This window comes from Coenobita brevimanus, chromosome 110 (assembly GCF_032717465.1).
Source record: "Coenobita brevimanus isolate Jiangsu-jjx chromosome 110, ASM3271746v2, whole genome shotgun sequence".
Classification (NCBI taxonomy): Eukaryota; Metazoa; Arthropoda; class Malacostraca; order Decapoda; family Coenobitidae; genus Coenobita; species Coenobita brevimanus.
This window is the reverse complement of record NC_137063.1, coordinates 9,404,703-9,429,808: the sequence shown is the minus strand read 5'-3', so window position 1 is coordinate 9,429,808 and position 25,106 is coordinate 9,404,703. Positions and strand designations below refer to the sequence as shown.

The following is a 25,106-nucleotide window of genomic DNA, read 5'->3' as shown; positions in this document are numbered from 1 at the left end:
GTGCAGTATCATCTGCAAACAGCAGCTGCTTCAGATTCCACTCTCTACCATCAACATTCACCAGACTCAGACCTACACCTAAAACTCTTGCATTCACCTCCCTTACAACACCACCCATATAAATATTAAACAACCAAGGCAACATCACACATCCCTGCCACAGCCTCACTCTCATGGGAAACCAACCAATCACTCATAGTATTTCCCACTCTTACACACGCTCTACTATTTACATAAAAACTTTTCACCTCTTTTAGAAACCTACCATCAAGTCCATACAATTTTAAAACAGTCCACAAAGCCTACCTATCAATTCTGACATACACTTTCTCTAAATCCATGAATGCCCAAAATACATCCTTGCCTTTCACTAAATACTTTTCACACACTTGTCTCACAGCAAACACCTGATCCATGCACACCCTCCCTCTCCTAAAGCCACACTGCTCATCACCAATCACTCCCTCTGTACCCTCTCTAACTCTCTTAATTAACACTCTACCATACACCTTACCTTTGTACAGGGGAATAATTATACCTGACTTCCAATCCTCTGGGACTCTACCTTCCTCCCAGGACAATCTGCACATCTTGCATATCCATTCTACAACTCTCTCCCTCATTTTCAGCATTTCAGCACACACTCCATCAATTCCTGGGGCTTTCCCCATTTTGACTTTCCTCATTACTTCCATGTTCATCCTACTGATTCCTTCCTCTCTTCTCACCTCCCTCCTTCTCTCAGCAATTCCCAACTTCCCAAGCCACTTACACTCACTTTACTTTCATTCTCTATGTTCAACAATTCCTTAAAGTGTTCTCTCCATCTGCTCACTATTTCTCCCTTCTCCACTGGCAATCTACCATTTTTATACAGTAGAGTCTTCATACAACACAAGATAGGTTATGCAGAACCTCGTGCAAAATCAAATTCGTGCCAAAACGTGACATATATTTACATGTAAAACAGAGAGTTAGGTTCTAGGAGTTTCATATTTTTCATTAAAAATATAGATTATTACAAATGTCTGCCTTAAGACACCCAAGACAGTGAGTTTAGAAATTACCTCACTGACTGGACACATTGGTGCATACTGCATTCTAACCTAACCTAACTGAATAGTTTTGCCCCATAATATTCCCCATAAAAATTTTAATCATCAAGGATTGCCACTAAGCCTCCTGAAAGTCCTCATTACCAATCAAGCAAAAAAATTTTTGACCTAAACAACCAATGAGCTCTTATACAGTTCAGTGTAAACAACACGTGAACAATGGCTGCCCAGCATCATCATCAAGCATATTTCGCCAAGAATTATTTTCAGCTCTCATTAAAAAAAAAAAAAAAAAAAAAAAAAAAAAAAAAGAGCAGTGAAACTATTTTTGAAAAACATTGGTCATCAACAATAAAGGAAAAAAAAATGCTATAAAGAAGTCGTCAGCATGGAGTGATTGCGTATTTCTCACTTCTCAGATACACATGAATGCAGTAATCGTGAATAATAAGCAAGTCAACCAAGCAGTATAATTTGTATGACAGTATAATTCACAAGAACTGAACTCACATAATTATCTTACCTAACTATGTATGTTAACAAGTAGTGTCTTCATATATCATGAGATTCTAATTTTCTCGACCAAAGACTGTCAGTTCATAAACATCGGGCACAAAGTTTTTTTTTTTTTTTTTTTTTTTCTTTCACATGCTGCACTAAAGGCGAAAACATGAATGTTACTGCTCCTTCATCATTAACTTTTTTTTTTTTCCAACAATGAAAACTACGCACATTGTAAACACACGCTCGACTCATATCTGTCTGATCGTTTGCATTACACCACACGCGACTTCGTCCAACAATTTTAGATTTTCATTTAGAATAAATGCTTTTCTTGTGTTCACAGCACTTTCAGGGTGTTTAGGCAAAACTAAAGTTACTTTGGAACCACATGCTTCAGTCTGAGAGGAAATGAGGAGCAAGGAAATAAGCCAATAAACTTCTCATCACAGCGACCGTCTACACAACATTGAGGCAGGCTGTGGAAGGCTGGTATGGGACATGGGTCACATGGGTCAGGTCAGGTCGAGGAAGCCAATCAGTGACCAGCAAAATCATAACACACAAGTTGTATTTGGAAATCCAATACCTAAATGCACCCATTTCCCACAGTTTCTCTCGTGCAACTGAGTGGTATTACCGTGCAATTATGTAATTATGGGAGAAATTAAATACCCGTGTTATTGTCAGATCACTGTTTCATTTTGTCTTAAATTGTAACTCTACTGTGTTTCACTCCCCGACTTACTTCTTTATCACCCTGTCCAGCTCTCTTTACCTCTTTCCAGAATATTTTCTAACATTCCCACCACTGCAAACAATTATGGGATGGGAACAAAGGTCACTGGTACATTTACACGACCCTATGCTTCCATACCAAGCAGTCAGGGGGTCACTCCATCTCAGATGTTTTCTCCCATTTGGCACAAGCACCTTAATTTTATGAATTCTTCCGCAAATCATAGGGTGCGTTTAGGAAGCTAAAAAGCACATTGCCAGGTATGCCAGATGATACTTATTACATCAGTATGAAAAAGAAATTGACTTTAGTACTATGAAAAAATGGTCTCAGGGCCAGCCAGGGAAGCACACAAATTTCTGAACCCACGGCTGCTGAGGGGTTAAGCTATGACTATGTGTTTCTGGTGCAATGAAAGAAACCTGCTTAACGTACCCAAGGGTGAATTTCATTTCCAATTTCCCAATTGTAGGATAGGTTCAGTTAGGTATGGTTAAATTATTAGGTACAGTTATGCTAGGTTAGGTTAGGTTTAGTTAGTTAACCCCTACACCGCGGGCTTGTTTACCAATAACTTGCGTGTGCCGCGGGGTTATTTGGGCTCCGACAGACTCTCAAAAAATATTTGCCAAAAATCAGTTATTAGTCCTAGAATAATAAAATTACATATGCTTATGGCACATACCTTCAGCTTTCTCCTGGAATGATTGTTGAGCCTTCGTCAGTTACCGTAGGACTTGTGGAGACCTCTGAAGTAGGGTAACGAAGTCTCCACTTTACACTTCCCAACAACCCGTAATATGATTACCACAGCCAGATACAAACACTATAAACACTATTCTACAATTTTCAAGTAGTTTGGAATCCACACTCAAAAAAAAAAAAACACTGTGAAAGCAATGGAAATTACGAGCGCGTCTGATCATCGCACTGGCACTAGTTCGCTCTTAGTAGTCTGTCATTTATTATTCATAAAACCCCTCACACTTTATATTTCTATTACTATATAACACTTATATATATCTACAGTCTTTATTCATAAGTTTCCTTCAGCAGTATTAGTTTATTGTCACTGTAGGGATTCAATTTCTTTCAGTAAAATACGCAGCATTCACTTTCTCGTCCTGTATACTGGCATTGAGAGTGAATGTCACTTTCATCTTCACTCTCATAACTCATAGCATTCAGACATGCTAGAGTGAAACTTTCACTTTCATTACTCCTAGGGTATATACTCGTGTTCTTATAATACTACTCATTTACATTTCTATTTACGTTATTTACATTTCTATTTTATTTACACTGTGTTGTGCACTGTCACTTGAAATAACTTATAAAACTGTTTTCCATTGTTCACGTATATTTACATTCATTACTTTCACTTGCTGTTTACACATTATTTACACATTATTTACAATTCCACTTGCACTGTTTTACTCAATAGAAAGATCGTAGTCACTCTTTTATCAATTGTCAGCCCTTTACCTCTTTCCACACGAGGTTTAGTAGGGGGTAAAGGTCACAGGGCCATTTGCATGGGGGTGAAAAAAGGCCTTGAAGTCAGCAAGAAGAAACATACGTACTCTCACTTCGGAAGTTGAGAGTAACCTGATAACGGAGGGCTAGCGTGGAGGCCTGCTAAGGGGTTATTCAGGGTTACCAATATTACTTCTTGAAACAGCTAAGTCTAGCACTGATATGATTGGCAGGAAATCTAGACAATACATTATAAATTTGGTAGTTCCAGGTGAATGTAAATATCACTTAGGCTTCTCCCTTCCCTCCTTACATGTATATTTATTTCGAAAATAGATTAGAGGCCTACTTAGGAGATATATTTTCAGAGCTACCAATGTTAGATCTTGAAACATCTTTGTTTAGCACTGATATGATTGGCAGGAAATCTAGACAATACATTATAAATTAGGTAGTTCCAGGTGAATGTAAATATCACTTAGGCTTCTCCCTTCCCTCCTTACATGTATATTTATTACAAAAATAGATTATAGGGCATATTTCAAGGGGAAAAAAACAGCGAAAATTAGTGAACGAGTGCACGTGAGGTGTTGTCAGGTGATAATTAGCCAATTCCAGGTGTTTGGCAATCTCACTTACCTTATTTCTTTCTTGTATATATTATTTGGTATAAGAATAGGACATAGGGCTTATTTCAATGGATGAAATCAGTGAAAAATTCCAGGGAAGATTTACTTAGCATAGCACGGCCGGGCAGGCGAGAGGATAGGGTAATGGAGGGGGGGTAGGGAGGGGAGTCAAGAACGGGGAGAAATGGCTAAATTGTCAACAATGGATGGGAGTACAGATGAGATTAGGAGTGCTGACTAGTGTTGGACACTGGCAGTACTGATAGATGATACAAGCCCCCACTTGGAAGTCCGGGTGAATTCAAAATAACACAGAATCACAAAAGCGACGCCCCGCGGTATGATCCGTTGCTCCCAAGCGTCACGAAAGTGACGCCCCGCGGTTAAGGGGTTAAACACTTAGGTTACGGTGGTCCCTTCCATCATTATGCTGACGAATCAATCAAGAGATGCCATGGTGGAACAGTTGAAAACAATGAGGAAACAGATTTAACAAGAAGAGTTTGTTTACTATCTATCTATCTATCACTGCCAGACGCCTTAATCCCACACGGGGTGGCTACAAACAAATCGCCTCCATGTCCCCCTATCCAAAGTCATTTCACTACCCTGCTCCCAGCTCACACACCCCTCTCTCATATACCTCTCCACTCCATCCCTCCATCTCATCCTTGGCCTCCCCTTCCCCCTCCCCCCCTCCCCACTCACATACACTCTCCTCGTCACTCTCTTACTCTCCATCCTCTCCACATGACCAAACCACCTCAATGTGTTTCTCCTAATGCTTCCTCTCACATCCACATCCACACCACAATGCTCCTTCACTTCCTCATTTGTCAGTCTGTCTCTCCATGTGACTCCAAATGCTCCTCTCTAATAACTCATTTCCACTGCTCTCACTCTTGACTTCTGTCCCTCCAACAAGGTCCAAGCTTCACTTCCATACGTTAGAGTCGTTATCATGATACCGTCAAGTAGTAACTTTTTCAAGTCCATGCTCACTTCCCTGTTTCTTATCACTGCTTTCAGAGAACCAGCAACCATTCTTCCATGTTGAACTTTTTCAAGCACTTCACCCTCCAACCTTCCATCCTTACTCATCTCACTACCCAAGTACTGAAATGCATTCACATTTTCCATTTCCTCCTCATCCTACATCACTGTACATTCACTGACTCCACTTCTCTCGAAGACCATAACTTTACTCTTCCCTACATTCACCTTTAGATTCCGTTTCTTACACACTCCCCCAAACTCATCCACCAAGCCTTGAGGCTTCCCTATGTCTTCACTTAACAACACAGTATCATCTGCAAACAACAGTACAGGGAGTTTCCAAACACTGCCCTCTCTCATTAGTGATGCTCCAACATCCATTGCTCTACCTTGTATCTCTTTTATAACCCCACCCATATACAGACTGAACAACCATGGAGACATGGCACATCCCTGTTTCAAGCTAACCTTCCAATACAAAAATTCACTCAGTTCACTAATAATAAAATAATAATAAAATGTGGCTTTTAACTGTACTGTAATAATACTCTTTTATAATTTTCTGAACCATATTAATGCTTTCTAGGAGGTTAAAATTGGGGAGTTTAAAAAAATTTTGCATCACAATAGGGGAAAAAGTGGACTTTGGCCAGGGGTGCGGAAGGAAATAAGGGGTTTCAAGAGTCCCTGTAACACGAAATTTCTCTAACACGGTAGGGGTGCGGAAGCAATTAACCATGTTAGACGAGGACAGGCTGCACTGTAATTGTTTTCATGTCTTGAATACAACAAAATGAAAAAATATTACTAATGTACAATGAGGAAACAGGAAAGGGCCAGCAATATGACTTAGTATGCCATTAATAGCTGCATGACAGGAATAAGGACTGTAGGAGTGACTCACAGGATGCGAAGTTTACGAAGGCCGGCAAGTGCATCTCTCTGGAGGCACTGAAGCTTGTTGTAGCTCACGATCCTGCAGCCAGACACCAGGCAACTTAGTACACAACCTAGATAATGTAATATTACAGTGAAGTGTCTCTAATCTCGTACTTTGGAAACTCAGAAAACCTTTACTGTACTCAGAAAATAAACTGTAACATAAAGCTTCTACTGCATAATTCAAAACAACAGAATATACTGATCAGTTACTGCCAACTGCTCTGAAATATAAATATAAATTTATATTGGTTTTTCAATATTCAAGGTAAGTGTGATATTATGTTATGACAAAACAGACTGGTTTAACTAGAGAATGCTTAACAGCAGCAATAACCACATTATACTATGTTATAGTTTATAGTACTGTACTGTAACTAAACCCTAATGCAAAACACTACTCATGATCTGGCATTAACCAATATAGATGGACTGACAAGAATAACTCACAGTGTGGAGAGCTGATGGAGACTGGAAAAGGTGTTGTTCTGTAGCACTGCAATCTGATTGTTGCTCAGATCTCTGTCAACAAAAATATCACAAACTTCAAGCCTTTTACATACAGAACAGGTCATCAGTAGAGCATTATTAATTTAACCTTCAACCTACATTGCATCATTTCAGTATTGTTGGACAAGTGATGAATGAGCTGCCTGATACTACAAGTAAGACCAATCCATACAGTCAATTAAAATGTAGAGGTAAGAGACTGCTGCTTCCTTCCAAAATATGCTGAGGGAAAAACTTGATCAATTCTGTTTTTGTTAAATGGTTCTGCAGTTCTAAGAGTCAATTTGCATTCTTCAAAAAAAATTTTCAACACCTGATGTTACGTACAGTCTAGTAAGGGCTGTAAGGTGGGAGAGCCGATCTGCATTCACTTCAGTAATCTCATTTACATCCAAGTACCTGTTGTGGGAAGAGAAGAGGAGAGGCATCACACACTACCCTTATACCACAGTGGGATGAAAGTTTACACCAGATCAGTGCTATGCTCACATATGAAAAATAAAAAATGTGAGTAATTGAATGTAGGTCCATAACAGTTCCATCCATCCATCGATCATCTAATCCTACGTTGCCCCATGAGGAGCGTAGGAGCCCAGGGCTAGGAAAGTTGGTCCTGGCAATTAAGATGAGAGTGACCAGCCTCAATCATCCCTGAGTGGCATTATGTGAGCAATAAACCCCAACCACTCCTTGGATATAGAACTTCACCGGCTCAATCCAATTGGAGCACCTTTATTACCCACTAAACCACCAGGAGCCAAATTTTGGTTATATGATTACCACCCAGCGTAGTAAACGGTTTCCTGGTGTACAGGAAACCATTTGGCTTGTCACTCAGTGCAGAGTCACCCACAGGCAGAAGGAAGAGGAAAGAATGAAGGAAAGAAAGACACAAGAGGGAGTGTAAAGTCACCAGCAGGCAGAAGAAAGAGGAAAGAATGAAGGAAAGAAAGACAGAAGAGGATGGATGGAAAGAAGGATGGAGGAGAGAAAAGGGCAGACACCCGAGAGCAGCACTACATCAAGTGAGTGGATGGTTAAGTACAGTAAATGAAAGAAAGAGGGAGACCAAAAATGGAATGGAAGGACAAAGTTTGTTTCATTTCATTTCATTATGAAGGCTCCAATATACTGTACTTACAATGGTAAAGAATAAATGCAAAGATATTAATTAGGATAAGGTGATGGATTACAGATAATCTAAGAGCTGAGATGATGAAAGCCTTTTTGTTTTAACAACCCTGAAAGAACCCTCAGAAAATACATAAAGCAATACATGGGCAGGATGTAGTGTTTATAACAATGGAGAGTGGCAGGAAAACTCACATACAAGCATTCCTTTTTTTTTTTTTTTTTTTTTTTTTCCCCCCCCAATACTTGAGGAAAGAGATAAAACACTGCAATGTTCATTACGATTAAATATGTAGCATGTAAACACCTTATCAAGTTACATTAACCCATCTGTGGCCGAGTTTGTGGAATTCGTTGGGACCCACAGGCCGGCCTGGCCACCAATTTTTCAAGTTTTGAAAATTGAATTTTTTTCTTGCCAAATTGAAGTGAAACATCAGGCACACCTGGCAATGCAATTTTTAGCCCTCTAGACCCATCCCATGCTTTGTAATGATATGCAAATATTTTGTCAAATGACTGCATACCTGCCAATGAAAACTAAGCAGAGGAGTGAAAAAACAATCACATTATGAAATATCCATATTTTCACCTCCCCAAAAGTTCACTGGTGCTGAAATGGTTAGAAATGACTAGATATATGTATTACAAACAAAATCAGTACATCATATGGGAGATTTCATTAGAAAAAAAAAAAAAAAAAAAAAAAAATCACATTTGTTTGATGTTTATTGTGTTCATGCAAGTACTGAGTTATTTCTGTTGTCTGGGTAGTTTAGTTGTGTCCCAGGAGAGGCAAGAGATAATGTTTTTCAATTTTAACCAGATAAAGGTCCCCCTTTGTGTGTACTGGCCGAACTGCAGCGCCAAAAACTCTATATGACTTACGATTTGCACCTCGCACAAGGGATTTAGTGTGATGGAATGGGAAGGTTTTACAGCCAAATATTCACCACAAGAACACCTATTGCTGAAATACTTGTGCAAAACAAGAATTATGTAAAAGGAACAAATTCAGTAAATATCTATACTTACAAATAAATATACAGTAGATGCTTGTTATGACGATTCTGATGTAATGGTAGCCAGAGATAACAGAATTATTTTTTCCTGGTATTTTTGCCCTATTTAATGGATATTTCCATTTAATTGTACATAATTCCATTAAAGGAAATTCAGTACACAATAATGCTTTTTATCAGACTGGCCTGGGAGGAAGGTAGAGTCCCAGAAGATTGGAAGTCAGGTATAATTATTCCCTTGTACACAGGAAAAGGGGAAAAAGAAGTGTGTGGTAACCATAGGGGCATTTGTCTTCTTCGTGTAAGAGGAAAAGTGTGTGGTAGGATACTTATTGACAGAGTTAGGGAAATAACAGAGGAATTAGTTTGAGAAGAACAGTGAGGCTTTACGAAGGGAAGGGGTTGTGTAGATCTGATATTCATTTATCATTAGTGGAAAAGTTTCTAGAGAAGAGAAAGAAGTTGTATGCAGCCTTCATGGATTTGAAGAAAGCGTATGACAGGGTGGATAGACAAGGATTGTGAAATGTATTAACCCTCTCAGGCACAGTCACGCGATTCGCATTTCATGGGGATTGATTTCAAGATAATCAGTCACTCGAATCGCATTTCTAAGCACAAAATAATTAGCCAAAAAAAAAAAAAAAAGTTTCTGGCGAAATCGCGTTAAATTTTGATGCATTGTAGCGACTACTGCTCTTTCCAATGGTAAGGCATTGGCAGCACTGAGCTGCCTCATTGGGCCCAGCACGTAGCGATATACCTCAGTCTCTTCTAAGCAGCCAGGCGGTGGGTTGCGTTGTCTTCAGTCCCTTTAAACTCCTACTAATTCTCCCCCTCCCGCCCGAGCTGAAGCCCCTATGGACTCAGTGTGATAATGAAATATTTGTGAGCATATTTGTACGTGATATTGTCGATGGAACATAGATATATGTCACGAAAAATAATTGTGTCCGTTATGAAGCGTTAGGCTTACGAGCCGATATCCGTGTTCACTGTTGCGGGGTTTCGTCTCTCGCCCTCCCCAGGGCCCATGGCTGGCTTGGTGAAATTATGGAACCATAGTGTGGAATGGGGCAGGCATCACGTACAGTTTTTATAGTCGGGAAGGAAGAATTACAGGTGTTTAGTGATGGAATTATTGTGATTCTGATAGTGAAAATGCGTATGGAATTGTGTGAAATATACGTCAAACATGCTGCGGGTGTTCGTGAAGGAGTGTGGTGTGTGCCAATACAATAGAGTTGCAGCGAGTGTTCACAGAGAAATATTTCATGCATTGACTGACTTACCTAAAACAAAGCAAAAGTGTCAGAGACAAGAAATATGCCACAGCCACATATATACATATGTCGTGTAGCGAATGTTTGTGGAGAAATCCATTGTGTGGATCGCATGTGTTTTAGGCAAATGTATCGCAAAGAGAGAAGAAAATACGCCGCAGCCACAGACACACACACACACTCACCCACACCCACACGCTCACCCACATGCACACGCTCACCCACACGCACACGCTCACCCACACGCACATGCTCACCCCCACACGCTCACCCACACAAACTACATAACTCCTCACCTTCAAGCTACAGCCAGCATCTCAACATCTCTGGAGGAAGTGAGTTATCCGTATTTTGTTGATCTGTATATTGACCTACTTCTATAGTTTAATATTTTTTACACAAATAAATAATGTTTTTTACATACACACATATGAGATGGAAGAAAGTTCAGCTTCTTTGTCAGAACCTAGCAAAAAGGCTAGTGGTCATGTCGAGTTTCTGACAGCACTATCAAAAACCTTATGATATTTTATGTGTATACTCTGAGTAAAAAAAGAAAATAATAAAACGTAACGAGCGAAAATATGTAGCCGTGGGTGAGGTAGGGAAAGTGTTTTTTATCTCACGTGTGGGTGAGGAAGAGTATTCTATGTTTGTCGTCCAATTACTCCAAAATTATTGGACATATCGATTTCCCGTAAGAACCATGATAAAGAGCAGTAAATTCTACGTATGTTCATTTGCAGAATATAAGCCTCTGGGAGCATTTTCTGTTGGAAAAGTTGGGGGAACAGACTTTCGGTAAAATTGAAAGCGCTCGGAGGAGTAATCTCACTTTGTTGTTACTTGAAAACTATTGGACATATCGATTTCCTACAAGAACCATGATAAAGAGCAGTAAATTCTACTTAAGTACATGACATAACAATGTAATATCTATGATAAGAATTAGTTGTTATGTAGGCGGGAATATTGCATATGCTGTGTGCACATCACGAAAGTGACGTACGGACGTGAGTTCCCAGTCGTTTTTGGCGATTTACTCGAGAATTATGAGGCGCATGGAAACCAAGAGGTGCTCATTAGAAAGCTGGTGAAATTCTGCATAATATTATGCAATAAAAACATAACATCTGCAAGAAAATTTCCATATTAGAGCTCCTTAATTTTTTTTCAAAAATGGCTTTCAGTTTTTGGCTATTTTCTCGAAAACTACACATCATATCAACACCGGATTTGTCTCTTTAGAAAGCTGATGATATTCTCTATCAAAACTTCTGATAACATTTTCCTGTATGATGGAAAACACTCGAATGGTGATGTTGGGAAGTGAATGTGGCGTAACGAAATTTTATTCACGGCCGCCTAATGTTGTTTTATTCGTGTTTTCCTGTTTTTTTGTGGTGCTTATCAGCTAGAACAAACATCGACGAATATGATGACATAGGTTTCATGGCAGTATATTGATGTTTGGGTGGCGAAAATAAGGAAATAATACGTGTTATTTGCCGCACGCAGGGAGCCGGGCCGGGCGGCTTCGCAAAAAAAAAAAAGTCGTGTGCCGGAAAACTTACTGAAACTTATCGTGCGCGAGAGGGTTAAGAATATATGGAGTAGATGGGAAGTTGTTGAATGCTGTGAAGAGTATGTATGATGGTGCTAATGCTGCAGTGCGTGTGGATGGTGAACTGAGTGAATTTTTCTGTTTGAAGATTGGGTTGAAACAGGGATGTGTCATGTCTCCATGGTTGTTCAATCCGTACATGGATGGGGTAATAAAAGAGGTATAAGGTAGGGCAGTGGATGTTGGAGTGGCCCTAGTGAGAGATGGCAGTGTTTGGAAACTCCCTGTACTATTGTTTGCAGATGATACTGTGTTGTTAAGTGAAGACGAAGGGGAGCTGCAAGGCTTGGTGAACGAGTCTGGGTGTGTGTGTAAGAAAAGGAATCTAAAGGTGAATGAAGGGAAGAGTAAAGTGATGGTCTTTGAGAGAGGTGAAATCAGTGAATGTACAGTGAGGCTGGATGGTGAGGAAATGGAAAATGTGAGTATGTTTAAGTACTTGGGTAGTGTGATGAGTAAGGATGGAGGTTTGGAGGGTGAAGTGCTTGAAAGGGTAGAACAAGGAAGAAAGGTTGCTGGTTCCTTGAAAGAAGTGATAAGAAACAGGGAAGTGAGCATGGAAGTGAAAAAGTCACTACATGACAGTGTTGTGGTACCAACTCTGACGTATGGAAGTGAAGCTTGGACGTTGTTGGAAGGACACAAGTCAAGAGTGAGAGTAGTGGAAATGAGTTATTCAAGAGGAGCCTGTGGAGTCAAATGGAGAGACAGGCTGACAAATGAGGATATAAAGGAGCGTTGTGGTGTGGATGTGGATGTGATAGGAAGCATTAGGAGGAACACACTGACGTGGTTTGGCCATGTGGAGAGGATGGAGGGTGAGAGACTGACGAGGAGAGTGTATGTGAGTGAGGGGGAGGCCGAGGATGAGATGGAGGGATGGAGTGGAGAGGTATATGGGGGGGGGGGTGAGTTGGGAGCAGGGCAGTGAAATGGCGGGGGACAGGGCAACGTGGAGGTGATTTGTTTGTGGCCACCCCGTATGGGATTAAGGCATCTGGCAATAGATAGATTAATTATGGGTTCAGGCCACTGTGTGTAGCACTGAAAATTAGCATAGTTTCCTAGGTTTCGGCTGGCTTCAAGGATTTAGCAGAAACAAGTTTGAAATACAAGAAAATTTTCCTTCATCTTGAGCCTTGGTTATGGAACTCGATTTAGCAGAAAATTCGAGATAATGGAATACGGGTTGGCTGACTTAGTTCACTAAATCGGGCATCTACTGTATCATAATTATGAATGTCTTCCCTCTTTTAATGTTTATTTTCAAGATACAGTACAGTAAACCCTCGATATAACGAACCCCGGTATTGTGAATTTCGTATATAGCAAACGGCCAAATCGCTATTCCTGTATGGAGATTTTTTTTTTTTTCCCTGGGTAGTCTAGTTCATATGGAAAGAGAGAAGAAGGACGATATTTTCAGTCTGTTTCAAGATACAGTACAGTAAACCCTCGATATAACGAACCCCGGTTTTGTGAATTTCGGATACAGCAAATGGCCAAACCGCGATCGAACTTCCCCCAGATTTTGCGAACAAAGGTCACTAAATGCAAGGGAAGTTCGTGAATCAACCCAAGGTGACAACAGCATCCCTTCCTGACACAGTAAGTGTACTTCAAAAGCATCCACTCCTGGCACAGTAAGTGTACTATAACAGTACTACATTATACTGTACTGTATTCTTATTATAGGTATTGTATTTATATGTACAACTTCATACAGCACTGTATTTACATCATATAACTTCATAAACCATTGAATTCTCCATGTAAACTTGATAGAGTAAGCTTAGGTTGTGGTTGTGCACGGAGAGGCGAACGATTCCCCAAATATAGCAACCTCGGCTCGGTAATTCCTTGGATAATACCAACCCTGAGATACAGCGAATTACTGGATGTAGCAACCCACCCCTCCTCCCAATTAGTTTGTTATATTGAGGGTTTACTAATAATGGGTGCTGCTGTGAGTGTACAAGGCTAAACTGTCTAGGCCAAGATTCGATACGACCTGAGATTAGCACCTCACACAAAGGATTCAGTGTGAAGGTAAGGGATGGTTTTACATCCATATATTTACCAAGAGAACACCTCATATGTTGCTGAAATGCTTGTGCAAGACAAGAAATTTGTAAAATGAACAAATTCAGTACACGAGTACAATACTTGTAAATAAAAATATACTTATCATACAGTACTTATAAATATCATACTTTTGTACAGTATTTATAAATAAAAATATCATACTAACTAAAAATACGGACAAGAATCTTCGGACCAGAACTGACCGACTGGTGACGACTATGGACTAAACAAATGACATGGTGAGGATTGCAACATGGAATGTAAGGAGTGCAAATGATTAGATGAAAAGAGAGAGAGAGAGATTGTCCAGGTGCTTGAGGGTGCAAAAGAGGATGTATGTGGACTGACAGAAAATAAACAGGGAGGCGAGAGTGTGAGAGAATGGGAGTATGGATGGGGCACAGGTATACCCTGGTTTAACGATGCAATTGGTTAAGTAAAAACCCATCGTTAGGCGGGTATCGTATCTCAGGGTAGATTTAACTTGTAAAGTATAGGGATGCATTTTTGAGCCTTGGGTTTCACCCTATCCATGACCTAAACCCACCAAAATGAAGCCAAAAACAAGTTTAAAGCCAATCTAAATGGCCTAACAGCAGTAAAAGAAGCTAACCAAAGACTAACACCTGTAAATAACTTACTAAAACCAACAAATAAAATCTGAAACTTGTCAAATATAAGTCTGGAAAATATCAAGCTTAGTAAACTGTACCTCAAAATGACAAAGTTCACCCCACCTATAGCTAAAGCACATTAATCCAAATCTAAAAACAGTTTATAAATCAACCTAAACACACATCTTTAGTCTAAAATATCATCAAAATCAGTAGAAAAAAAAAAATCAAAACCCATCGTTAAACCAGGGTTTGAGCATCATTAGGCAGGATATGGTGGTATTTCTACCACCATCGTTAAGCCGGGGTACTGCATCTAAGGGTATCGTACATCAAGGAATACCTGTATATGCGCGGGAGTGGGTAAGAATGAGAGGGCAAAAGAAGGAGTGTGTATTGCTGTGTGCACGAGATGGAAGAATATACGAGAGTATGGATCAGTTGGCTCAAGGATTGTGTGGGCAAGACTGAAAGTTGGACTACAAATGTGGGTGATAGTGTGTGTGTATGTGCCAATGCAAGATCATGTACGCAGAGTGAAAGAAGAGTTCTGGACAAATGTGGAAGCATGCATGGAAAGGTTTGAAAGGAATGAGAGTACTTTTGATTGGAGATTTGAATGGAAAAGTAGGGAATGTGAAGGTGGATAGAGCCGTTGGTGAGTGGGGTGTGATTGCAAAGTGGTTGACAAGGGCAGTGGTCTAGTGGACATTTTTGCCGGAAGGGGGTTGGTGATAGTTGATAACCTCTTCAGACACAAAATGATCCACGGGTATACATGGCGAGTGATGAGAAGGGTGGGTGATGAGCTGAATGAATGGAAGGCAATGACTGACTATGTGTGTGTGGATGATAGAATGAGGTGTAATGGATGCAAGAACATAGAGAGGTTGAGGGAGTGGACTTTCTGACCACCACTTATGTTGCTGAAAGTCAAAGTTCAAATGAAATGGAGGAATAGAAAAAGGGAAGGACAGGAGGAAGTAGTTCATGCAAGGAGGGTATAAAGATTACAAGGGGATGGAAAAACGCAGAATATAAGAGACAAGTGGAGGAGCGATTCGGTAAATACGGATATGATTTGGAGCACACAGGGGATGTGGAAGGTGTGTGTAAGATATTCACTGAAGAAATCTGTGTAGCATGTGAGATGGTGTGTGAGGTGAAGAGAAGGCGAAAAGGGATGAAATGAACAGCAAGGTGGAATGAAGAGGTGAGACAGGCAGTGGCACAAAGATGAAAGCATACAGTAAGTGGATGAGAAACAGGGGCATGGAGTAAGTTGAGAGATGGAAGAGAGAGTTATAGGTAGAGATTAAGAGAAAGGTGAAAAGATTAGTAAGAGAGAATGAGAAGAGTGGATGAGGAATTTGGAAGGAATTTGAGTGTAAAGTGGAGGGAATGTAAGAAAATGTTCTGGAGAGAAGTAAAGAGAGCTAGACAAGGTGTTACAAAAGTTAGTCGGGAAGTAAATGATAAAAATGGCAGATTACTAGTGAAGGGAGAAAAAGTGGGCAGATGGAGAGAATGCTTTAATCCCTTCTTTACCGAATTTCCGAAATGTGTACCCCTGTACTCAAAATGAAATTTCGGCAGCGGAACCGAAAACGATCATGAGTACTAGGGTACTCACGATCATTATAGGGGCCTATTGGGCTTCCTCTTCCTCGGTTTGGGTGCTTTGTGATCTCATGTGTGATGACGTGGCAACTCTGTCACTGATGCCGCACTCCCCTGCCATGGGGCATAGTTTTATGAAACTGACTCAGATATGTTGTATAGGTCATTGTACCCTATATATTTTGAATTTGGTATATATAATGCCCCATAACACGTGATATAATATAGCCAGATAATGCATCTTGGTAAGGGGACTTTTGCTAGCTTAGTAACAGTGGTGGTACCACGGGAAAGTGTGTGGGAGCACGCCGTAGTGTTTTTCAAGCAGGTGCACGTGTCAGTGCTTTTGGATTTACTTCAGTGCCATGGCGTCCTATGGCAATGAATCTGAATTGGATAGTGACTTAGAAGTGTCTGACAATAACGAAACACAATCAGACATAACTGTGAGCGACTCTGATGAGGAGTACATGCCCAAGAATGACAGTGAATCTGGTATCAGTTTGGCCTTGAAGCACATCACCCCTCCCCCACCTACTTTTGACCTGCCTGCCTCCTACCTCATTCTTCATGCATCTCCTTCAAACTTACAAGGTAAATAATACAATCATTATTCTCCTCCCTGTTCATTGATTTATATCTCTATCCACTATATTTATCTGTATATTGTATGTTTACTAAATCGGTTGGATAGACATGTAATAGTGTCATGTACATTATTTTAACATATCATACACACATCTTGTGGTCAATATTTACTTACCAATACAAAAATAAATGATATAAAGCAAATAGAAACGATGTAATGATAAAATAAATACTACCCCAAGAAAGAGCCACGCCTGGGGGAAATTCAGTTTGGCAGGGGGGGGTAGCTGAGCGGGGGAGGGGGGGAATGCAGTAACGAAGGGGTTAAGGAACTATTGAAAACAAACAATGAAAGTAATGTGAGTGTGGCTGGGGAATGGCTGGGAGAAGGAGGGATGTGAGAAGAGAGGAAGAAATCAGTAGGACGGAAATTGTGGAATCAATGAAGAAAGTCAAAATGGGGAAAGTCCCAGGATCTGATGGAGTGTGTGGTGAAATGCTGAAGCATGGAGGAGAGATAGTAGTAGAATGGATGTGAAGCATGTGCACACTGGCCTGGGAGGAAGGTAAAGTCCCAGAGGATTGGAAGTCAGGTATAATGATTCCCCTCTACAAAGGAAAAGGGGAAAGAGAAGTGTGTGGTAATCATAAGGGCAACTGTCTTCTCAGTGTACTAGGAAAAGTATATGTTAGGATACTTATTGACAGAGTTAGGGAAATAACAGAGGAATTAACTGGAGAAGAGCAGGGAAGTTTTACGAAGGGAGGAGGTTATGTAAATCAGATATTAATTCTTAGGTCTTTAGTGGAAAAGTTTCTAGAGAAGGAAAGACGTTGTATGCGGCTTTCATGGATTTGGAGAAAGCATATGACAGGGTGCACAGACAAGGTCTGTGGAAAGTAGTAAGAATATATGGAGTAAATGGGAAGTTGTTGAATGCTGTGAAGAGTATGTATGAGGGTGTTAAGGCAGCAGTGCATGTGGACAGCGAGCTGAGTGAATTTTTTTATCTGAATGTTGGATTGAAGCTGGGATGTGTCATGTCTCCATGGTTGTTCAAACTGTATATGGATGGGGTTATAAAAGAGATACAGGGTAGGGCAGTGGATGTTGGCGAGGCCCTAATGAGAGAGGGCAGTGTTTGGAAACTTCCTGTACTGCTGTTTGCAGATGATACTGTGTTGTTAAGTGATGATGAAAGGAAGCTTCAAGGCTTGGCAAATGAATCTGGGAGAGTGTGAAAGATATGGAATCTGAAGGTGAATGGAGGGAAGAGTAAAGTTATGGTCTTCCAGATAAAGGAAATCACTGAATGTAGTGATGTAGGATGAGGAGGAAATGAAAAATGTGAGTGAGTTCAAGTACTTGGGTAGTGTGATGAGTAAGGATGGAACTTTAGAGGGTGAGGTGCTTGAAAGGTTAGAACAAGGAAGAAAGGTTACTGGCTCTTTCAAAGTAGTGATAAGAAACAGGGAAGTGAGCATGTATGTGAAAAAGTTACTACATGACAGTATTGTGATACCAACTCTAATGTATGGTAGTGGCGCTTGGCCCTTGTTGGAGGGATATGAGTCAAGAGTGAAAGGAGTGGAAATGAGTTACTTGATAAGAGCATGGGAGTCACATGGATAGACAGACTGACAAATGAGGAAGTGATGCAGCGTTGTGGTGTGGATGTGGATGTGACAGGACGCGTTAAAAGAAACATACTGAGGTGGTCTGGCCATGTGGAGAGGATGGAGAATGAAAGACTGACATGGAGAGTGTATGTGAGTGAGGTGCAAAGGGGAAGAGGGAAGGGGAGGCCAAGGATGAGATGGAGGGTTGGAGTGGAGAGGTACATGAGTGAGGGGTGTGTGAGCTAGGGCCACTGCGTGAAATGGCGGGGGACAGGGCGACATGAAGGCAATTTGTTTGTGGCCACCGCTAACAGGATTAAGGCATCTGACAATAGATAAATAGACAGACAGATAAAATTTAATCCCTATTTTATATGTTTATAATGTTTATTCCTGCATGGATTTTTTTTTTTTTTTTGAGGGGTGGTTTAGCAGAGAGGAAAAAGGTAAAGGGTGAAGCCAAGCAGGGACAACCCTCGTGATAAAAAAAAACGATACAGCCAGAGATATGGACTGTGGGCTGGGAGGGGAGGGAAAAGTGTTTGTCGAGGTTGTAAGTTGTAGTTATACATACAATAAACAATATGATTATTTTTTCCTGTAAATACAAAAAAGTAAAAAGTACAATAAAAGATGTAATGACACAAATAAAAAAATGTAGTGAGAAAAAAAAAAAAAAATTTACACTGTAGGGCTGGGGGTTAGGGAGCTGTAGTTGGGACAGCAAGTGAGTGGGAGGGGATGGTTACATCTCTAAACCTCCATTGCTGGTTCAAAAGCAAACACTGATAAGCAGTGACTGTCTGGGAAACACACTTTCTATTCTTGACTTTCTTATTCTTACTTACACTAAACACTTGAGGGATGCAAAAGATTAACATCCACTCATGACTGATTCATGAGATGTACTCACTAACTGAATGGTTTAGAGGCTAGAGAAGGTCTGTGTCAACATCTCACAGACCTTTGTTTCCTTCCCGAAATTGTTTGCAGGTTTTACATGTTGCACTGCACCGACGCCATGCGCTGATAAAATGTTGTTCGATGCCAGTGGTCACAGAGAGGTAAATGGGATGTCAGCAGACAGTTTTATGTGGGAATGGCTCCAACGCACATTAGCCTTAACAAAATAAATCCTTCATACCTTCCAAGTACAGAGGAATCCGACTGTCTAACTAAAAGAAAGCATTGCGATGGTCCAAGCGAGATGTTGATGCATGTGATTTCTGCCCAATGATCTGAGGGTCAAAGTGAAGAGATTCACTTTAGGAGGTAAGGGAGTTGGATGACCCCCCCCTACCTGCCGAAAGGTTTACTTTCTCATGGTCTGCTTTTTTAACAGGTGGAAAATGAGTCACTCTCCGTTGTTTAGAAGTTTTGTGCTGCTTTTCAACATCGCTTAAGTATACATCCTGACCCTCAGAGCAAGCATGATGCAGACCTCTGACCAGCCGACTGCTATGCAACTCCAAATTCAGCAGAAAACGACCCCCTCCCTCTTTATAAAGTCTAGCTACAGGCCTGATACATAGACTCTAGCCTTGAACCTTAACTCCTAACAGGCAAGCAATGAAACGTAACATCCGTGTGTGAGGAGGCGAGCGTCATTATGTAATGTCTGGCCACTTTCTGTCCTAATTCATTGGTGATATTGGGCGATATGACATCCTTGTCATCTACTGTCCAGCCCTCTATCCACTCAAGCCTTGAAACAAGTAAAATAGAACATATGTACCTAAGTTGTAGTGTTCTACAGTCAGTGTTCAAGCAAAATGGAATATACGTACATAAGTTTTATTGTTATAAGTGTTAAGTAAAACAGAAAGCACATAACATTTTGAAGACACTGAACAGTGAAAAAAATGCATAAATGATAATTTCATGTTCAGTGAAGAAAATGAAAATGAGTGAAGAGTCTGCTAGCCTCACCCCAGGAACGCCTGGTGATAAGCTGCATGCCCATGCTCCTCTCTTCCTCCTCCTACAGCCAGCAGAGACGTCTTACCACGTAAGTAACACCTCTTAACTTCGTTTTTCATCCATTTTCATAAATTTATGCATGTTTAGGCTTATTTCTTGATACTTCATTTTTCTAAAAACATGCTGCCCCATGCTTATATAACTGACAATTGGCCCGCCCATAAGGGGCTAAGCTCTTATGTACCTAAAACAACCCCCATTGTCTGTATCATATCATACTGTTTATAAATGCTTCAACATGCTTGCATGCATCACCCTTGGCCACCTAATGGCATCTCCACACTGCTAGATCTCAAGCTGCCTCCCTATATGGTTCCCTATCCTGAAATCACACTTTATGACATTATCCCAGGTCTTTTTTGGTCTGCCTCTCACAACTCTATCCCCGACATTCATACTTCTTACTCTTCACACCCATCTGTCATCCTCCATTCTCTCAACATGCCCAAACCATTTCAATCTACCCCTTCTCATCACAACATCAATACATTCAAGTCCTCTCCTTCCTCTCAAGATAACTCAGTACAAAGTCCCATCCTTCCTGCAATGTAAGATCTAAAATGCTAAAAACTAACCTGCAAAACCCAAATTTCTCCTTCTTTCTTTGACAGGCCTAGCTCCAAAATGGCAAAGCAAACATCTTAATTTTTTCACAAAAGGACTTAGATCTCCATGGCTCATAATATGCAATAAACAGCAGAACCTCTCTATACCAGATCAACTGGGGGAAGCCTGATCCAGTAAATCCCATAATCCAGTAAATGCAATGGTCCCCCCCTGAAGTGGGATTTCAAGCACATAATAGAAAATAAATGAGTAAAATAGCATATTCTACTACTAAAAATGAAAACTACAGTAAAAGTCCAATTCTTCGGCATCCAATTCCCCGGCAAATCTGATATTTCGGCAGTTTTGAGAAATAGTCCCATTTACGAAAATCTCTGATCATTCGGCAGATTTTCCGATTTTTTTCGTCAGTCTTGAAATTCTCCATGAGTCCTTAGAGCCTGTTGCAGGACCTTCTACTGCTGGGGACTTCTTCCAGCAGTAGCAGACTCCAATCAACCCCTTCTATTGTACATATGTAAATAAGGAACCTACTATAAGTTTAGGTAAGTGCATGTGAACTTGTAGGCCTACTGTACCATTACATTTATATACAGTATGTTCACTAATTTCTTTATTTTTCATATTCATGTATAGTACTGTATTCATTACAGTATTGTACAGTATCAAACAGTATACAGTACCCTCTCCAAGCACATTTGTAATGATATGAGTAGTGATGATAGTGTTCACCGAAACATATAAGGTATTGAGTGGGTAGGGTTTTTGATAATTCGGCAATTTTGATTTTTCGGCACTTGCCTGGTCCCATAGATGCCGAAAAATCGGACTTCTACTGTATACCAATTTTAGACTAACTTTGCCCATCAAATTCATACCTTTGTCCTCCCTAACCCAGCCCAAGTGGGTGGGAAAAATTGCTGCCAGTGTTTGTAACTGTGTCTGAGTCACTGGCACACGGGGAGGATCTGGTAGGCCTATGTCAAACATCCCATGTAACGGATAATATACATAATATGCAAAAAAATGTCTGGTGGGTCCTGAGTTGTCCAGTAGGTTCAAGTGACTTTTTCCCATTTGACAAGTGGTATCTGATATGGTATTTTGTCCGCAGCTCTCAAAGTACCGTACACATTAAAGCCAACATCCAGTTTAATGGGGTACAGTTTAGCGAGGGTTTACTGTAAAATGAGTGAAAAAAGGTTAGGAATGGGTCAACTTTCATAGTTTTGATCTGATTTTGACCAAACTTACAAGAGGGGAGGGTCAGCAATGGGTGAAGTGATTTAATTTTGAGAGCAATCAGTCAAACATTAGGTCATAGGACTGGGTTGCAGTTTGACTTAAAAAAAAAAAAAAAAAAAAAAAAAAAAAAAGTACAGTATTCACTGTAGATCAAACATGAAGGAAGAGTTTCAGGTCAATCAGACATAAAGTGATTCTAATTTGAAAAAAACAGGTCAAAAGTCATTTCACATGGCAAGGTCAACTTAAACACACTTTTGATCCAATTCAGACAAAACTTGGTGGAGGGGCTCAGTGTCACACAAGGATGAAGTACACTAATCTCTTTGTTATCATACGTAATTGGTACTGAACATGGTGTGATAACAGAACTGAACGATAATGAAAGAACAGAATCTATGGGTTTCATCTTAACTGGCACCAGGCATCCCAAGTGCGAGCCAAAATTTTCCATTTTACAATAATTTAAACCCACTAAATACATACCAACTGTAACAGTCAGTATCAGAAACAAACGGAGGCAAAGATAAGTTAACAGAAAAGATGAAATGGGCACAATAAAGAAGAAACATATTACACAGACAGACATGAGATGGGCTTCAGGTAAGGGGTTCTGAGGGTAGGGGGGTGGAAAGTTAGTGGCCTCCACCACCTGGGATTAACTCCTTGAGTAGGGCCTCATCTTTGAATCCCTCAGAGCCATCAGAAACCACAGACACTACACCATCTTTGTTGGCAGAAACCAGCTCACGTGCATGATAACAATGTTTTTTGGCCAAAAAATGTGCTGCAATGGCAGGAGTGCAGATTTTCATCTTGCAATCATAACAAAAACCGCTATAACCAAGTGCACGATAATCATGGGATCGCTGTATTTCAAGTTTGAGAACAGCTTGACAGAGGTTAAGGACACAGGGCAAGGAAAAAGGTTTGGTTTTAGACTGATAGTAATGCACTGCTTTTGAATTCTCTGAGTAGTAGTAGCAGTTAGTAGTTCCCTGGGCAGTCTGGATGAACACTCCTGAGTCCCTAAGGAAGGCCACAGCCGAGACCGGGCATTCCCACAGAGCTCTCCAGGAGTATATGTTGTGTTGCTGGTGCATGTGAATGTGTGCAATGGAGTCTTCCATAATGTGCTTAATAGTACTGGGTACTGTGTTGCATCCTGGACAGGCTTAAGTGACGGAGTCATCTAGCCTCTTCTGATAACGTAAGAGGGCTGGATGATGCCCACATCTTATCCTGGCCTGGTGGACTCTGTCCTCACGAGGGAGGTAGGATTCAGAAGGGTGGATATCAGGAGGCTGTGCATGCAGCTGTGTGTTGTCTTTGTGTGACTGAAAGGAATGGCGGGTGATTTGAGCATGGATATGCCTCTGGAAGCTGGTTTGAGGCAGGCAAGGGGGAAGGAAAGATGACAGTATTTATGCATGATATCATGTGCTGGGTGTTTTGATGTTCCTTGGTATGTGTGGATGTGCGGCCATGTAATGTACTGGATGGGGTGGGTTTGTTGAGGCTGTAGCAATAATTTATGTGCCTCTCATGTCTAGATGCTCCTTGACTTCGAGGACTTTGGTTTCTTGGTGTAGGTGGTCTGTAGATGTAGTAGATGTGCACCCTGTGATTATTTTTAGGGCCTTGTTCCTTACGGTCTGTGGGGTGTTGTAATGTGTTTTAGTGAGGTTAGAAGCCCAAGCAGGGATTGCATAATTCATCATTGAACGTATATATTGTTTGTATACTGTGGTGGTGGTTTCTCTATTGAGTCCAAATGTTGTATGGGTAAGTGACCTTATGGCATTGAGTCTTCGTGTTAGTTTATTTTTAATGTTTGTGATGTGTTGTTTAAATGACATTGATGTATCGTATGGTACACCAAGGATTGTGTGTGTGTGTGTGTGTGTGTGTGTGTGTGTGTGTGTGTGTGTGTGTGTGTGTGTGTGGTAGGGGATTGTTGTTTATGGTGAGGTGTGGAATGTGACTATGTTCTGCTGTCCAGTTTGTGAGAAGGGTGAAGATAGATTTAGCTAGGGTTATTGTGAGTCTGTTTGTGGTGAACCATTCGTGTTGTGTGTTGAGTTAAGGTTGGAAGATGTGTGTGGCTGTTTGCATTGTGATGGGTGCATGTGAGTGTTATGTCATCCACACAGGAAGCTGTGTGTATTTGTGGTGTGTGGGGTGTGGGTATGTCATGCATGTAAAGGTTAAAGAGTGTAGGGGACAAAACAGATCCTTGAGGGATGCCATTTGTGAAGTTTCTGATGTTCGATGACTGACTGGCAAATGTTACATGTACACATCTGCCTACTAAATAGTTTGCCAGCCATCTTTTTGTGTTAATGCATATGTTTGTTTTGACCATTTTGTTTGTGAGATTGTGGTGGGAGATGGCATCAAAAGCTTTGCTAATGTCTAGTCTGACTAGAAGTGTTGTGTGTGGTGGTCCAGCTGAATTGATGCCATCAAAAACTCTTTGCACAAGGTCTGTATGATGACTGTTTGTGGAGTGTAGTGGCCTAAAACCATGATGTGATGGGACTCGGGGGATTTGAGGTAACTAATCGTAATACCAGTCGTTCAGTGACTTTAGAGGGGGTGCAGAGGAGTGTGATGAGGTGGTGTGAGGAAGGTAACATGGGGTCTTGTTGGGTTTGGGGACAGTAATGATAATACCATGCTTCCAGATGTTGGGTATTACTTTGTGTGAGTAGCTGTAGTTTGCTACGTTGGTGAATGTTTGTATGCTCTGGTCCGAGATGTTTAAGGTGTATGTTGCTTTTGTTGTCTGGGCACAGGCAGACGAATGCTTAAGGTTGCTAATGATGTGCTTCGTCTGGGTGTAAGTGCAGGGTGTAAGTGCAGGGTGCAAAGTCTGGGTC

The 25,106-nt window shown here is 40.8% G+C and overlaps 1 protein-coding gene across 1 annotated transcript in view; it reads right to left on the bottom strand.

Annotated features, from left to right (window-relative positions):
* Window positions 1–25,106, bottom strand: part of sli (slit guidance ligand) — a 545,686-nt gene that overhangs the window by 229,530 nt on the left and 291,050 nt on the right. The window contains 3 exon segments of the mRNA XM_080286150.1: window positions 6,301–6,372; window positions 6,786–6,857; window positions 7,173–7,244. Of these exon segments, the coding sequence (XP_080142276.1) occupies window positions 6,301–6,372; window positions 6,786–6,857; window positions 7,173–7,244 (216 nt within the window).